This window comes from Chroicocephalus ridibundus, chromosome Z (assembly GCF_963924245.1).
Source record: "Chroicocephalus ridibundus chromosome Z, bChrRid1.1, whole genome shotgun sequence".
NCBI classification, from domain to species: domain Eukaryota; kingdom Metazoa; phylum Chordata; class Aves; order Charadriiformes; family Laridae; genus Chroicocephalus; species Chroicocephalus ridibundus.
In genome coordinates, this window is record NC_086316.1 from 62,943,142 (window position 1) to 62,960,608 (window position 17,467).

Below are 17,467 nucleotides of genomic sequence, written 5' to 3' on the forward strand. Positions count from 1 at the left end.
GGAAAGCAAAAATAAAAGATGAATTTGAACATTAAGTTTCAAAAAAACGTATCATTGGATATTGTGCCTGAGAGGTTAAGGTACCATGAAGGTTAACTTACCAAAGACAGAAAGGCCATGTATATTACTCAGTAAATCCTGAAGAACAGGGAGGTACAAAAAAATACCAGCTCCACCTGCCTTCTGCAGCTCAAGACACACACAGTAATATATACCAGGAGGAGAGGAGATGCAATCATTTTTTACATACAGATTTGCTCTGCTTACCACCACAGAAATACAGACTAACTACAGGACAAATTAATTACAAGTGAGTCAAAAGAAGACCTTGAATAAATTTTCTATCATAGAGATGAAAACTATTCAAGTGTTTTATAAAACAGTGAAACAGGGAAGTGGCAGGGATAGTTTATTCTTGGGGATGGAGCTGCCGCAACAGATCAGACCAGCCTTTTTCAGCATACTCTCAAAACTGACAGGAGTAGGGGTAAATCATTAAAAAAAATAAACAAACATCAATGGTTATTTAAAGCATGATTTCAACCAGTAAAAAAAAAGCAAGTTTATCTTCTAAAAATCAGTTTGGTTTGTGTCAATACAAAATAGTACTGAGATTACTGCAGTGTTATACAAAACAAAGACTGTTTTCCAGTTATGTCCTGAGTTAGAGAAACAGCAGAGAAGCATGCAATAAGAAGTGACCAAATGATTTTTCTTGCATTAAAAAGTTACCAAATATTTTGATTTCATGTACTGTGGTGTCTTGCTATTGCAAAACTGAAGCCCGTACTTACATCGTATTTGTTTGGTAGTATAATTGATGATAACTCCTTCTAGCTAGCTTTCCCATATGTAAAAGAATTCTAGTTGCTTTGTTAAAAGATGATGTATGAAACGATGCAACAAAGCTGTTGCTGCAGTACTGGTAACACTCACCTTTTTAAAGTGTAAGCTATCAAATACCTTTTGAATTATTTTTTTTTTTTGATACTTAATGTAGACAAATATCTTTCAATTACGTAAATGTTCTGAAGACATTCCTGACACTAAAAGAATCTGAACCATTTCAGGAAGCGTTTCGAAGTCTCACATAGCAAGACAGTCTCATTCTTGGAAAAAATCTTAATGGGTATACTTTAAGGATGACCTAGTAATTTTATTTCCTCCCATATTGCAAAGCCTGTTTCAGAACCAAACAAATTGAGCAAAGCAAAAAAAATCTGAAGAATGAAAAACTGCCCGTAAAGCCTTTTTCTTCTGCTTTTAAAACCCACAGCTTTACATTTACAGTGCAGTAAATAAAAATACTGCATTTGTTAACTCGATGTCTGGAAGTTCAGGTCATCGGGACTTTCTACTAGCAAAACCATCCAGTCTATCTGCTCAGGGCATTAACAGTAAACTACATGTTCGATCTACAAAATACAGGTAACTATTTCTTTTTAAAATACAGGTCAGAAAATTATATTATGTACTTGGCACAGAATGTGCCATGAAACCATAGAAATGGTTATGCTACATGGAACAAAAGGTGCCTTCTAGTGTGTTATAACTGAAAGTAATCCTTAAAACATTTAACATTTAGAGGGAAAGAGTATCCATTCAGAGGCAAAGCTCCTGATCACTTCAATCTGCTCAGTGCAAGTTAGTAATCTTCTCTACAGGGATACTTGTCTTATACTCAGTAAGAAATCTCAGTAACCACCGCTACAAAAAAAAACAAAACAGTATCATCTCTTAGTCCAAAATAAAAACCATACCCACCTGTGTTTTGAGTGTGATCTTTTCCTTCTAGATCGGGATTTTGAGCTAGACCTGGATTCTGAACGAGAATGGGAACGAGATCGACCGCCTTTTCTTTCACTGCTCTTTCCAGACTCTGAGAGGAAAAAACCACTTTGCAGTGTAAGCTCAGAACATTTAAAGATCCCAGTTAACAATCTGGCACAAGTGGAATGTACCACATATAGTGCAAGGGGCCTACTCTTTGCACATCTTCCTTCTTTGCAAATATCCTTCAGAAACATCCAAGAAAGTCATTGCATATACTCGTTGAGTGCAGCCATCCTGCAGCAGTACACATAAACCAGATAATTATAAACAGCTAGCTCTATTAGGAATGGGATTTATGTTGCTGCCACAATGCACAAGATCACAACATATTCTCCTCTTGGTCTATATATTTAATATAATTACTTTTTTTTTTAAATAACCTGAGAAGAATAGAATAAATTTAGAGGGCATATTTTTGAAAACAAGCATAAAACGTAAATAATAATTAGTACTTTCTATACTTTTAGATATTTCAACCACTGTACAAATATTGAAGTTTTATTCCTCAAACACAGTTTTGCGGGAAGAAGGGATGGAGATGACAGGATAAGAAGTTTGATCCAAAGGCCAGGAAGTCAAAAGAAACCTTCACAATGACCTCATCAGATTTTGGTTCAGACTCTAAAAGGTTGTTATTCTGCTGCTTAACAGTGAGGAAATGTTAAAGCTATTTTTCTTCCAACACTAAAAAACAACAGAAAATACTCACCCACATCCCGCCCCAAAAAAACACTCCAGAACCCACACTATCTAACCTACATAAGACAATGTCTGGGTTTTTTAGTAAGAATGACAAAATCTCACCAATGAAAAGAAAAAGGAGGATCTCAACTGCAAGTCTGACAAATTGAGAATTTTTTTATGCTGTGGTTTTGCAATCAGTTTAAGTCAGCATAAATCAGCACTGAAATGTCTGTCTAACCTCTCAACTCACCAACACCCCCCTCTTTGACCTGGCATTTCAACGTTAACAGGGATCAGGGAACCAATCTGGATGAAAAAATGTCCTTTACAATATGTTAAGTTTTATTCCAGATTCATTCTCTGATCCCGTTTGCTATGAGGATGCACACAGTCTTGAGCCAGCATGAAAAAGAGCATAGCACAGGTACAAAATTAACATGCTTCAGATAAGGAAAGCTTGATATTACTGTTTTCAGAACCATCCTAGCTCGCTCTGATCATGAAACTACATCACTAATGAGCACTAGAGGAGAACAAAACAAAATACAAAGCATTTTCTTTTAAAGGTTTGTAAGTACTTTGAACTTAAAAAGCACCAACATTAAGTATTAATTTAGTATTAACTTTCTATTTTTGAAAACATTCAGTGAGCATATATCCGAAAATAAGACACGATGAAATAAAAAGTCCTCTTCCTTCCACTGCTTTGTTGCATGAACACGATTTTCATTATTTTCTTTTTTGTTTTCCCAACACATATTGTTCACCTTTGAAGTACCCTTTTCCTGTGTTTGAAAATGCTCTTGAATGTGTGTGCCAAGGTACACAGAGAATACGTCTCTTAGGTAGTCAACGTAATATACCTACCTGGCTCAATAGCAGCAGATATGAAAGACTGGGCTTCCCTTACTCTCTTCATCACTTCTTCCAGTTCCTTCGCAGCAGCTTGTGGTGTCATTTCAGGAGGCTTCACTATTGCATTATTGGAGTGATTTATTCTAAATAAAGGAAAAATAAAACCTTTAACTTCCAACCACTTGAAAAGGGAAAATGAAAAACAACTAAGAAAGGACAACACGTCAACTTCCACCTGCCACTAAAAACTTCGAAGTTCAGCAAAACACCAGCTTTCTCCCAACACTCATCTATTCAAAGTATCTGAAATGTCTTTTATTGCTTTCAAATCTTACCACTTCTAAATAAATGTGACACAGTATTTCTATGTTAAAATATTTTCTAGTACAAGTCTAGGAATCTACTTCTCTATTTCAGATCAAATTTCTACGTTAAGACCTACTAATTACACGCACATAATAAAGAAAACTTAATTAGTACTAAGGACTTTGCAGATTCTTTTGCTATTATAGCTTCCACTACCTCAACATTAAATGAAATATATTTCACTCAATGCCATCCATATTCTTCTCAGACAAAGTTACGCCCAACTTTGAAACTGGAGTTTATAAAAATGGAATGTTCCAGTTTGCTAACAATAGGTCCTTACATTGAAAAAGTATTCATCACAGCAGTTTCCTGAACATCAGAGTCATAAATGTATAACGATACAAAGAAATCTCTCATTTAATAGTCATATAGCTCATTAATTTCTTACTTCAGTGGCCTGTCTCCAAACATAACTCCATTAAAGGCAAGAGCTCGAGGTACAGAATTTTGGTCTGCAAATTCCACAAAAGCAAATCGTGTTGGTTGCGTCTCATCACCAGCCATTCGCACAAATTTGACTTCTCCAACTTGCTTAAAGAATTCAAGCAGCTGATCTGCTGTTGTAGTCTAGAAAGAGTCGAAGAGCTTAGCTGAAGTAAAATATATAATGAAAACCACTTATCCAATATATCACGTAATCTAAGAGCTACAGATTTTGGAAAGGTATGTCACCAATATTATAGAGGCAACGTGAATTTGGTAATGGTACACTTTAACAAAGACAAGTTATTTTTTCTTTCATAAATCTAAAGATTATACTACATTTTAAAACAGTGCAACCACCAACCACAAGCCCTAAAGTCCTATATCTACGTTAAAAAAGCATTTGCATGGGATTTTGCACTTTTCAGGCAATTCATTTGAAATAAACGGTATGGAATTTCCTTATATACCTCTGTCCAAACTATTGACCGTGAATTTTGATCAATTACTAAAAAAAATCCAAACAATATTACAAGTTTTTCTTCTATCTTTCCACTAGCTTCCTTGTTTTATTTTATTGCTATCAATAGCACTTCTACACCCTAGTAGCTACTTTGCCAGTCAAAAAAACACAAAATAAAATATTTACATTGCCATAACTCAAAACCAAATTGTTTTTCAATTAATTCAATCAATTGCTGAAAAACCAAACTTCTGACAGATCTAACTTTACTGTTATAGGAACTCGAAGGTATTTATGCTAATTTTGCAAATTCCACTAGGACACATCATTCCATTTTACTGTACTTAAGCACCTGCACACCATTGTGGGGGACAGCTACCACGATCTCACGACTTCCGAGGCATTGCTCAGCTAACAGACCCCAGCTGGACATTTGAACAACACACACAATCCTAAGTAAGTTTCTTGAATTCAGCTAGAATGTAATTTCTCTGGTATCCTGCCAGAATGAACTCCACAGTCTGGTCTGATCTGACTAGCACAGGAGCATTCAAAATTAAAAATATCACTATTAAATAAAAAGAATATTTCTTTTGTTTGAATTCCTATTGTCATCAACTAACAAAAACTCTTTAACGTATAAGATAAGAATTCATAAATTACAATTTTACACCTTCCGTTAGTATTTCCATTACACAAAAAAAGCGCTACCTGGGAATTCAAGTTTCCAACATAGACCGTTCTTCTGATTTCATCAATTTTGGATGGATCCACGTTCCCCATAATCGGCGGTTGTGGTATTTCTCCTAGGGCCGAAATGTTAGGGTCCAGTGCCGCTGCTGGTATAGCCCCCAAAGTGCCAAGTGAAACACCGAGCTGGAAAACACAAAAACAGAATAAGCTTTCCAAGAACTGGTGGGAGATACTTCACTTGTTAATACTTGCCTGCCTTGTGCATTTCCATAACAATAAATCTAATCAATACAGGCAATAGTTTAAGGTCCCAGTGAGCATTTTTTTTACAGAATAAAAATCTACCCATAAATAACCTTCTATAGTTAAGGCTTTCTGTGGGCTATCAGTTAACATCTTACCAAAGACCTCTGGCCAGGGATGCAGTATATCAATCAAAAAACATATAGGCTTGAATTTGTAATGCCTACAGTCAATCAAATTGACTAGAACGCCTTCAGACACTGCTAATATTCTTTTCTCTTTTGCCACAAGTATTAGGAGTAGAGGAGGGAAGAAGGAAATTTGCAGTGCCCAGGGACAATTTGTTCTGTAATAGATATCAGTCCATCAAAGGGACAGATAACATACCTTTTGGACAAACACATCGCACAAGGCAAGATTAATTACAGATGAAATGAGAAGGATATTAAGTCTAAGTTCTTTCCCTACACAGACACTTCCTAAAGAGTGAGGACAATACAGTTCTCATTTTCAGAACTGGGAATTGAAATCTCTCCTGGGGAATACTGCCAAAAAAAAGTCACTGAAAAACCATTACTAAATTGGTCTGCTGAGTTCCTGGTCTGAATTTTATTTTCTACACCCAAAAAAGCAACTGCCTTTCCAGCAAACAAATGTTCTAACAAGTGTGAGAAAATCTCAACAAACCACAAGTCATTTTTTTTTTATGTAACAAAAGAGGAAAGTACTCCATTTTAACTCTAAATTCTCCCTGAATAGGTCAGAGCAGCCTGCTGATATCAAGAAAGGCTTACAAAGGCAAAAGGGAACTGAGCAGAAGTAGCAGCAGACAGCTCCTATGCTTTTTGTAGTGAAAACATGGTTAGGCAAACAGTCAAAAGCCCTGTCGTAGAGATATCAAGTAAAAGCACCCTAATGCAGCATTTTAATATTCCAAAGAACAGTGTTAACTTAACTATTATGTTTTAACGAATTTTTAGGAGCTGGATAACACTGTCACTGGACCAAATTAATGGGTCTACAGAAGGACGACAACTAAAACAGACACAACCAAAATCAGTACTTACCCACTACTTTGTTAAATAATAATATGAAATTAAAAGCCAGGAAAGGTAGTGCATGAATACCTTGTGACTCATCCTCAAAAGAGGCACCACAGCTAAACCCTCACTGATCTAGCGCACAAGAGGAAAACATCCGTGGATCAGACAGTTCTTGTTCTCTGAACACAGAAAAGGCTAATGAGTATAGAGGAAACCAGAAATCAAACAGCAACTGAATTTTACTTACTGTAGTCAAAGGTGTTGGTGTAGGTATAGGAAGCAACCCTGCACCAGGCATCAGGCTTGTCATAGTAGGAGCAGGCGCCAACAGAGAAAGGGCTTTAGCTTCATCTGGGATTTTACCTGAAGAAGCAAATGAAAGCATTACACAGAGCTGGAACACTACGCAGATGTTACTCTTTCTATGATTTTACAATTACCCTTGCATTTAAAAATGTAATAAATAACAACGAATCTATCTACCAGATCCTTACAAAGAAACAAATAAGAACTTAAGTTTTTCCTTTTACCCTGTTCTACTAGGAAAAACAAAAGTGAGCAAAACTTCAAAGACTAGCAATCTCATTAATGGATTATTATTTTAAAAACTGAATAATGTATACAATTATTTAACACTTTGAGCTATGGGTCACCTGTACTGGAAACTTAATGTTCATGAACCAAACGATATCAAGCATGGACGCTTTCCCAGGGCGGTGTTTTCGCGGTGATCGAAAGTTGTTTTACACATGACAACCGTTCGTGTTGGCTGCATCACTAATAGCACACAGAACATCAGATACAGAAAAGAAGAACATTTTTTAAAGTTTAATCCCCAGAAATGGCAAATAACCAAATCAGTAAAAGAAAAAAAAAAAAGAAAAAACAAAGTATGTGCTAACTGAAATTTGTGCTTTTTTTTTTAATCCTCTTGTTCTATCTACTTCGTATGTAAAAAATAAATAAAAATAAAATAAAAACTACTGAACTACCGTGACTCCACACAATACATACTACAAGTGAAGTTGGAGGTGGAGGAGGGGAGGGCAGAAAAAAATTCAGATTTGTATTGTCTCACATTCTAGGTCACCTCAGTTTATCTGAAACTTTGATAAATCAGCTTGAAATTTACTGAGACTGAAGAAAATCACAACTGATCCAACTAAGTAAGCCACACTTTCCCAAAATATGTATATCCTACTATTTCAATCAGATTGTATTCCCCCATCATGATAAAAGTTCAAGTAATATCAATCTGAATTAAACTCAGGTTTCATTCAATGTTAGTCACAATTAGACTGCTAAATGAACCCAGAAAAATCTTCAAAATTAAAAGATTTAATAGTTAAACCATTACGATTACAATGAAATGTACGTATTAAATTTTAAATGAAAAGGGATTTATTTAAACTGATACAAACATTAAACGCTAAACTGAAAAACAACAGAAATATGTTCTAATTATACTAGGTATCGCTGATCTACTCAAGATGACTGGCATAATTGTATATATGCTATCCAACTGAGCCTTTGGTATTACCCCATTCACTTTAATAAAGTAAATGCTTTTATTTAAACATTGTCTTAAAAGTCAAGGTATACACAAATATTGTATCAGCGGCTTTCACTGCTTTGGTTCAAACTGTGTATGTTTTAACTATAAAACCCCTAACTTTGGGATTTTAAAATTAATATATAAATATTCTTATCAAAAAGCAAAATATGAGGTAAGTTTCAAAACACTGTGCAGTTTTAGCCATATGAGTTCCAACAGACCCCACAGGAAATATACTACTTTAAAAAAATAAAAAGACGACAAAAGTGTTGCAAACCTGTTCTACAGATCTGCAGCAAGGACTGGGTTACAGTTGGATATGACCAAAGGACAAAACAAATCTAAATGAAACTTAATTTATATGTAGCATGGGTGGAATAGAGAAGATAAAATAACAGTACCCATTTTCTCCTCATGCTTCCTATTTACACTTATTTTATTTATGTTAAATTTTGAGGCACCTTGCTCCTTAACATGTAACAAACCACTTGATTTTTCTATCTAAAGGAGAAAAATAGGAAAATTATTAGCACTTAAGAATTAACTGTGCAGTAATGATTTCCAGGGCTTTTTAAAAAACATGCATGAATCTGAGTCATCATCACAATGTTCAGCACTCTTTACAGATCTCATTTTGAAGTCAGGCATGCAATGGGAGGTGTACCTGATTTGCCTGACTGCTCATGAGTATCAGGTACTTTGCTGCGCATCCTGCCTAATATGTAGCTAACTAAAAGGCTTTTGAATATATAGTTCCAGCAGCTGTGCATGCAAATTAGGCATAGAATTATGTACCGGTTCTTCTGAAAATTGAAATACTTAGGTGTTCTCAAATGATTAATGAACCAGACCTTATCCTGAACAGCTAGCATCTTGCAATTAATGGATACTCATGTAGGTTTCTGCAGGATCAACAGACATGGCTTGAGTAAATCCAACGGCAGAAATGGCTCCTAAAGTTGTGCGTCTGCACTCTAATTTAGATCCTTGGTCAGTAGCGTACATAACTATATGCCTAATTCAAGTATGCGCTCACATACAGCCAATTCAATATACGCTTCAAATCTTCAGAGATGCTTAGGCATTTAGCCCTTTTAAATAGGAACCAAGTTAGGCACGTAACTAAACAGACAATGAGTCAAGTTCAGAAAGGTATTTAAATACAAGCCTAAGCCTTAAGTATACTGGTCATCTTACTGAAATAACTGGAATTATTCATTTGCTCAGATGTTGCTTAGGGAATCTACTGAACACTTTTGGTTAAGTGTACCGTTATAGCAGTTCAAAGAATGAATAACATGCATATCTCAATTGTAACGTTAGCAGCATTATTTCCAGAATACTTTGGTCCTTCAACAATGTAAAGTCTTAATTTAAATACAAAATCTAGTTGGTCAGTTCCATGCCACAAAGAAAGACTCATTTATTTTATTCAAGAATGAGAAAGTCTATCTCTACCGACAGACCCCTGAAAATTTGCCTGCATATACAAGATACTGTCTTTTCAAAAGGTCCTTCTCCAGTTTTTAAGAACATGTCAAACTTTTACACAATTCTATAGAAAACAAACTGCTGGGGGGTGGGGGGCAGGAGGAAAGGCGGAAAGAAAATGTGAAATACATTGCAAATTTACTTCCCTGTTCTTGAGACAGTTTTTAAAAACAAACTAATATGTGAGGCCAAATAACCTCACCAGTTACAGGCTTTAAGGTTTGGAGTTTTATCTCCATTAATTTATTTATAAAAGGAATACAAGCCCACAAAGATACAACAAAAGGTGTGGGTTATGACACAATAAATTACGACACTTTAGTTTAAGAATAACTGATTTGTTTTTTGAACTTGTGGTATTTAACAATTGAGTGGAAACGATGTAAAGATATTTATTTTCTAATTAGGGAAACAGACAAAATAAATATGCCACATCTATACCACATCCTTAGAAAGATTTCTTAGAAGCTCTTGTGTTTAGTAAATTACAGATTCTATGATCATTTATTTATTGATTCTTCAATTTGCAACGGAATCTGGAAGCAGATGTAGATTAGCTCTGCATTGCCTAGAGACACCTTATGCTTCTTAGGAAACATACAGTTGTCCTAAATATCAGTTATGATTGTTACTTTTTTGTATCATCATAGTGCTTAAGAGGCCTAGTCAACATAGTCCATTCCAGAATCCATTTTGCTAAATGCTGAACAGAAGTATCTGTGTTAAGCAAGTACTATTTACAATATTTTTATCCCCCTCCAAGTGCTCAGAAGAAACTAATTTCCTACTCTTTGTACTGAAACTACATGGTTGATCCTCCCCCCCAGAATGCCTTCTTCAATAATTAAGTTTGCTCATTTTAAAAATACTTACAGTTTACATCTACTCTGAACATAATTAAAGGAATTGTTATTTCCCTGCTATTTTAAATCAATGGAAAATGTACACTTACATATAAAATAATTTCTGCGTGATCCAATTCATGATTCTTATTGGATTTAGCAGCAGTAATTAAAGAGATTATACCTACTGGCAATTACCTCAACTGTCACAGCAAAATCCAACAGAGGCCACTAAGCAAAGCTCTTCCCAGCAGCAGCACACAGCCTGGTGCGTCACCAGTGTGAAACCAATCGATCCCAGTGCAGCTGTCTGGGAAGAGCAATGCCTGAGTACTAGACACACCACCTCCTGGTCCACCACTTCTGTTTCAGGGCTTCTGTTTCACATTAATAAGAACATAATTTAGGGATGAGAATCCTCTCAATCACTCCAGCATGAACTGCCAAGGCTTCTGAGATGACCAAAAAGACAAATTTTTTTTTCTTTCTTGTTGTTGTTTTTTTCTTTTTCAAAAAAAAAAACCCTCTTCTTGAAATAACCACCACTGGAGCATGTCAAAGTACAATATACACATACATACACACACACACGCACAGAGAACTGATTCAATCTTCCCACAAATAACAGTGTTAAAAGACAATGTGCCTCACAAAACACATTCCAACCAAAACTTCAGGCTGCATTTGTACTTATGAGTGGTAAACAGTTTTTTTTCTGAAAATTACAAAAACAAAACGATGAAATCTTACTGCCACTGACCTCACTGGAGCAAGGTTTCATCAGAACCAAACATGTATTTCATGACATTCAATACTCAGGAAAGTTCAATTTCAGAAAGAATTATTTTAAACTCTTGATATTATACATAAATAGTAAGCTTTCTTTTAAACAGACCATGCAACCTAAAATAAAATACTCTGCTGAGAAGAGGAAAAATAGCAGAGAAAGATCATGACTTTACTTTGTAAAGTTAATTTCTCCAGAAGTAAGTGTTTCAACTCTCCTTTTCAAGATAAACTCATAAAGCATAACATATGAAAGAATGTATCTTAAAACTGATATATTTTTCACTATTCCTGTCTTCAGACACAATGTGCTCATCTGTTGAATTTAGATGCTTAAATGTATTCCAAATCAAATTTATCCATAATTCACAGCATAAAAATTAATCATATTCTAAATTCTGCGTATACCATCCACCATTCATAAGCAGCTTCAGGTCAACTTCAAAATGAAACACTGTGAACCCTTTACAAAACACCATTTTTACAGAACTGAAGTACCAGTTCACAAGTACAAGGGAAAGAGATTTAACAGAACAAAACAAAAAAGGGACAAAATAAAATAAAAATAAAAGTAAAAGAAACAAAGGAAAGAAAGCAAAATAAAATAAAAACAGAGACAGGGCGTCCATCTTCAGCAGGCCAGACTTCGATCTCATTTCCCCCATGAAGGTTTCACTTGGCGGCAGGTTTAGTGGCATGGCAAACAATGCCTAACTCAGGCAAGTGTAACAGGTCTGCCTTGGCCAGTCTAGTCATCTAATAATGCACAAATATCACACAGAGAAAACATACAAAACCAAATTAATAGTCAAAATCCATCTACTAGATAATGTGGACATAAAATCTAGAATGATTAGGGTGGCATCTTTGTTTATCTTTCAACCTTTGTGTTCTCAAAAGTATAATGTTTAAGGAAAAACCTACTAATACACATACAAAAAAGTCATATTTTGACAGCTTAATAATGTTACTTCATTTACAATTACATTTTTGTTAAATTGTTTATTAAATGTCACAAAATTAACACTGTTTTCATTGTATAGTGATTCCCTCCTCATACTCCCTTGATTTACCACTGTTTAAATACACTCAAAATTTCAGATTTTATTCTGGTTTTAAAAACCAAATTTTCAGAGTTACGTATTACATTCCTCTACATTCAATTCGGCGCATGAAATGTTTTATTACTGGCACCGTTGGCCAAGGATATAATTTTATCTCCCAGTAGAATACAGCCATCATTACTTCTAAAGCCCATGATACACTCCACTGACTCCATTAACAATGCATCATATGGTACACAGTGAATCAAAAATCTTGTGTTGTGGTCTCCAAAGCCATACTTACTCCACACAATAATTTCCTCAAAGTTAAACCTATAAAAATTCATATCTTTATAAATTAAAATTAGTGATTCTGTTAGAAAGTTACATGTAAACAGCATTCTGACATTAAAAAAATCTGACTTCACAACTCAATCGTTTGTTCACCTAATTATGCATAAATCTCTGTGGGGTCCAGAATGATTTTGAACAGTGACAATTTTTCTGTAATACGTTTTCTCAGAAATGCCTAATAAGTCAGCTACAAATGGGGCTGGAACAAGATTTGTCAGAACTTGATTTTATTCTCCTTCCATTCATTGTCTACCATCAAGAGACAGAGGAAAGTAGCTTTACCTGCCTGTTGCCATATCACGTCAGGCAGTGATCTCATCACAAGAAAAACACCAGGAACTGTTGTTCATTCATTAGGCAGCGTTCTTCCCTCTCTGGCAGTACTGAACCAGTGTTAAGGTCTTTTCAATGAAATGTAAAACTAAGATCCTGAATAATTTGTATTCAACTATTTAGGGGCAATTTTCAATAATAAGGACTCTGGTTCCATTAGCCTCTACAAAGCTTCATGTGGATCTGGCAATATCCTCTTTGTGGTTTAAGAACAGGTACCAAAAATAAAACCAAAAAGCCCCCAAAACAAGGCATAAAAGCAATCAAAAAATCTAGGCCACACAAAGACAAATATATGTGCCATATGCTCCTATCAAGAAGGCTACAAGAATAGGTAGTATATTGTATTGTAGGTCAATATATCCTTTAGTGAAAGTACTTATAAAGTCTATGGAATTTTGGAGACTTGTCAGAATTTGCTAGGAACATCCCAGACCATTACTACGGCAACACTAATCTCTTACTATCCAGATCATGATGTGGCCAATGTGCCCAAAAATGGTAATCTGGGACCACTGTTCACAAACTCCAAGAAGTCAATGGTATTTTTTGAAGCAAAACCCGACTCTTGCAGTTAAAAAAGCTATATTAATAGGAGGTATTTCTAGACTTGCTGCATCTTATGGTTCAATCATTCCAAATACTGTTCATGCCAAAAGAAGCTACCATATTCAAAGTGAGGTCAGATTTACTCCACCAGCTAGAATATTTCCAGTCTAAAGAACCAAATGGACAGATGCTCAGTTCCACAATGATCCCAGTGAAGTCAATGGGGCTCTGCTTAACTCCAGCGATATTCCTACTGTAAGAACATGCTTCATGTAACTGTATTCAGATTTGAGATATTACACTAATAATAAGAACTACCCTGTAGTCAACACATCTGTAGAAGTATGGCCTCAAAGCTAGTTAAAGGAACACTTCTAAATTTAATATTCACCAAGCATTTTATTTTATTAAGAGTTTTAAAAATACTTTACGCTGGAAGCATTCTTTACAGATCACTGCATTTTTAAAGAGATAGCTAAAACCAAAAAGGAATACCAGTATACATAACAAAGCCTTTTCATGGCACACAAAGTAATATTTTCCACAGTAACAAGAAAAGAAAATTGAATTTTATTAAACTAGCAGGTAAACATTTATATTCAAACAGTAATTGTCACCATGAATGCTAAATATTTTAGATTAGATCAATCTAAAATAGCCAAATGCACATACTGCACGTCTGCAAGACAAAATCGGGATTCAGTCAAAAAAAATAAATAGAAAAATAATCAGTATCTTAAAAAAAATAAAAAACATCACACCAAAGGTGGTACATTAAGATCCAAACTGCAATGTTATCAGTGCCAGGAAATTGCCAAATCTTTACAGTGCTCCATTGACTTCAGTGAGAACTCTGTGTGAGAATAAGCTTGCCAACACCTACCATATTGAACGGAATTATTTTACCTTCTTTTCCATTTTTTCTCAAAATATGTAATAACTATGGAAAATTGCATTATCCTAATTTAAATCAACTATCTTTTTTCTAGTGCTGAATTTCAATGAAGCCTATATAATCATGTTTCTTCATTCAATTTTCAATTTTGTTTCAAGACTTTTCAAAAAGCAATAAAATAAAATAACAACAGAGCACCACCTTCTTACATGGAAAGCTTAAAACAATTAGCAGACATGACAAAGACCAACATTACAGAACAATGTCTAAAATACCAACCTTCTGCGCAGGGCACAACTATCAAAGCTCTGTCAATAAAAACGGTGTTAGTTAGATGCTGGGCCACACCAACACTCGATGCTTCACGAAACTTAATATAACATACTTTGGAGGAAAAAGCAAGAGGTGCATTGCTGCAAGATAAAAGGAAAAAAACAATTAGTCATATTAAATAATTGTATGCATGTATTTTTAACTATTACTCCTTAATAAAAAAATAGGTTTTACACTACGTGAAAAAGTTAGCCAAAAGACAAGACCATAGAAATTTACTAATTTACCTACTAAGTCACTGAAAAAAGCATAGCATAGCACAGCACCTCCTCCTTTTTAATGGAAACTTACGGAAGCCAAAATCCCAAACTAACCAGGCTAATTTTCTTTTATAATCTTGCTAAACACCATTGACCAGAACATTCAAAATTACTATTGTAAGTAGCCTATTTACTTGACACACCTGTCAAGTAAATAATTTATAGTGGATCTTTTTTCTTCCAAACAATCCTTGTTTAGGAAAGTCAAACAACAAGGCCAGTCATTTTTCAGTGACTCCCTCAGATATTAGCCCATAATAACCGATACTCTATCTTAGGTCTTCATGAAAGCAGTTTCATTAATTCGTATTAAAATATAAGCAGTTCTTGAGAGTTCTTTCAAATGTTAGGTCTCAATTCACTAATGTAACAAAAATCCTTCTTATCATCTGCCTTAGTTTGGCATAGTGTAGTATAGGCCAGGACAACAGGAGGAAGTAGGAGGAATTCACGCTTTGGCTAAAAGAAGGAAGAAAATTTGTAATTTGCTTTTCCACTAGAAAGTATACCAATAGAGACATCAGAAAGCACAACATGTAAACAGTGTAATCTTGTTCAAAACCAAAAAAGTTTTCTTTAAAAAATGTATTCCCTAGTCAAGGTTTGTAACCTTTACAAAAGCAGTTTATTTTTCCAGATGAAGGATGTACAGGTGAAATCTTCAAACAGAGAATGCAATCAAACATTGCTGGAACATCAGCTATTTCCATTTGAAAAGACCACATGTTTGCTAGCAAAGCAGTAACCCATGGAAAATAGGCTGCATAAACTGTTTCATCCTGACACTCTTTCAACTGAAACAGAAACACTTGTCAATGTCCTGGAAGTACCAGAGGCAGTTCAAGTTTAGTCCAACCCATCCTGTAGTCCCTCAAGTTCCAAGCAGATAAATCCCAAAGCTGTTGTATGGAATGAATTAGACTTTAGTATTTAAATACAAGCTCAGAAGATTTAGACAGATGAACCATGAACTTAGTCTGAGACAGGCAGACTGATATGTTTCTGGTTACCACAAAGGTAACACCTAGGTAAAGTATCTAGAGAGCCAGCCAACTTCAGAATGGCACTCAGAAACATTTATGATGGAAAATTCTGTGAAAACAGGTACACTGAGGAGGCAAAAATAAACAAGGTGTGGGAGAGACACAAATATGAAAGTCAACCTTTACACAGTTTAGAAAAACATTGCAAGATGACTACACTTCTGCCCACTTATTTTGTTTATAGTGGGCAATGCTTTCACAGTTTTCATTTTCCACATTCAGGAAGAAAATAATTGTATAGAATGGCTTCAGAGCCACCTGTTAAGTTATTGGTTCACAACAGTTTCCAACATCAGGGGTGACAGTGAGGTATGACCTCCTCAGTACTCAGCAGAAATGTCTGCATACAACTTTTAATCTTACACATTCTGAAAAGCCAGACTTTGAGACTTTGCTCACTGGAAAGATCTTTTTTTATGGCTACAGGAGTTTTTTGTTTGTTTTGTTTTATTGGGGGGAGAGTGGAAGAGAGTCTCTGTGTGTGGCTTGGGAGGAGAGGGTGCTTTGCTTTTTTTGTTGTCATTGTTTGGAATTTGTTTGTTTTTAAATACACATGCCAGTGTTACAACCCAAATGGCTGAAGCCTCAACTGAAGATTCTGTGATCCAGGCTGTTGAAGACTTCTAAGGTGTCCTGGTTTTTTTCCTTTTTTGTTTTCATTACTAACTCAGGCAGTCTAGATGCCATAAATAAACCTATAAATTTCAACATCTATACAGCCAGCTCTTACAAGCATAACTCTTATAATATTCTCCCGCCTGTATTTCTTGGATTTCAATCACAAAAGCTACATGGAAAGTATGCTAAAAAATATTAACATCAGAACACTGCTGCAGACAAGGCTCTGAAAAGAAGTCTTGGTACAAAGTGCTTTCTGAAGGTTACAGAGGCAAAATTTCTCTCAGAAAACTCCTATTCTGTTTTAATTCCTTTTGTTCCATTTTTTAAACCTTTTCTGAGGCTGAATTGAGGTAGAGTCATAATCTTCCTCCTAGGTTACAAAGCACCAATGAAAAAAAGCAACTCCTACACCTCTGATTCAAGGTTACTAAAATCCAGTTCCTTTAGGAAAGCAAGAAAACTCAAAAAGGAAATCAGCATCTAAACAGTATTCAGACATTTCTGCCATTTTTCTCTTCCTTTGTAAGGAGACAGTAACATCAATCTACCAATAACAACCAACAAAACCAACTAAAAATACTTTATAAGAATGACCTATTCAGAAATCTACAGTGAAAAATCAAATAAAAGGCTATAAAACATTCCTCAAAGGGTCCAGATTTTTCTCAAGGTGGTGGTGGTGGTGAAGAAGGCAAAAGAAATTAATAACTTATCAAAATAAGATGTTCTGGAATAACTGTGCAAATCACATCTAAG

At 35.1% G+C, this 17,467-nt stretch overlaps 1 protein-coding gene across 4 annotated transcripts in view; it reads right to left on the reverse strand.

The window, feature by feature from the left end:
- The window catches only part of SREK1 (splicing regulatory glutamic acid and lysine rich protein 1), a 34,441-nt gene that overhangs the window by 11,112 nt on the left and 5,862 nt on the right, over positions 1 to 17,467 (reverse strand). Inside the window, exons 1-7 of one of the 4 annotated variants that reach the window (XM_063321060.1) lie at positions 14,734 to 14,867; positions 7,260 to 7,383; positions 6,854 to 6,969; positions 5,339 to 5,503; positions 4,130 to 4,308; positions 3,385 to 3,515; positions 1,765 to 1,879 (exon numbers count right to left, since the gene is read on the reverse strand). In XM_063321060.1, the coding sequence (XP_063177130.1) occupies positions 1,765 to 1,879; positions 3,385 to 3,515; positions 4,130 to 4,308; positions 5,339 to 5,503; positions 6,854 to 6,916 (653 nt within the window). In that variant the 5' untranslated portion in view covers positions 6,917 to 6,969; positions 7,260 to 7,383; positions 14,734 to 14,867. Of the gene's footprint in view, positions 1 to 1,764; positions 1,880 to 3,384; positions 3,516 to 4,129; positions 4,309 to 5,338; positions 5,504 to 6,853; positions 6,970 to 7,259; positions 12,037 to 14,733; positions 14,868 to 17,467 lie in introns of those variants that run through there. The other 3 variants (XM_063321058.1, XM_063321059.1, XM_063321057.1) reach the window with 3 other exon arrangements.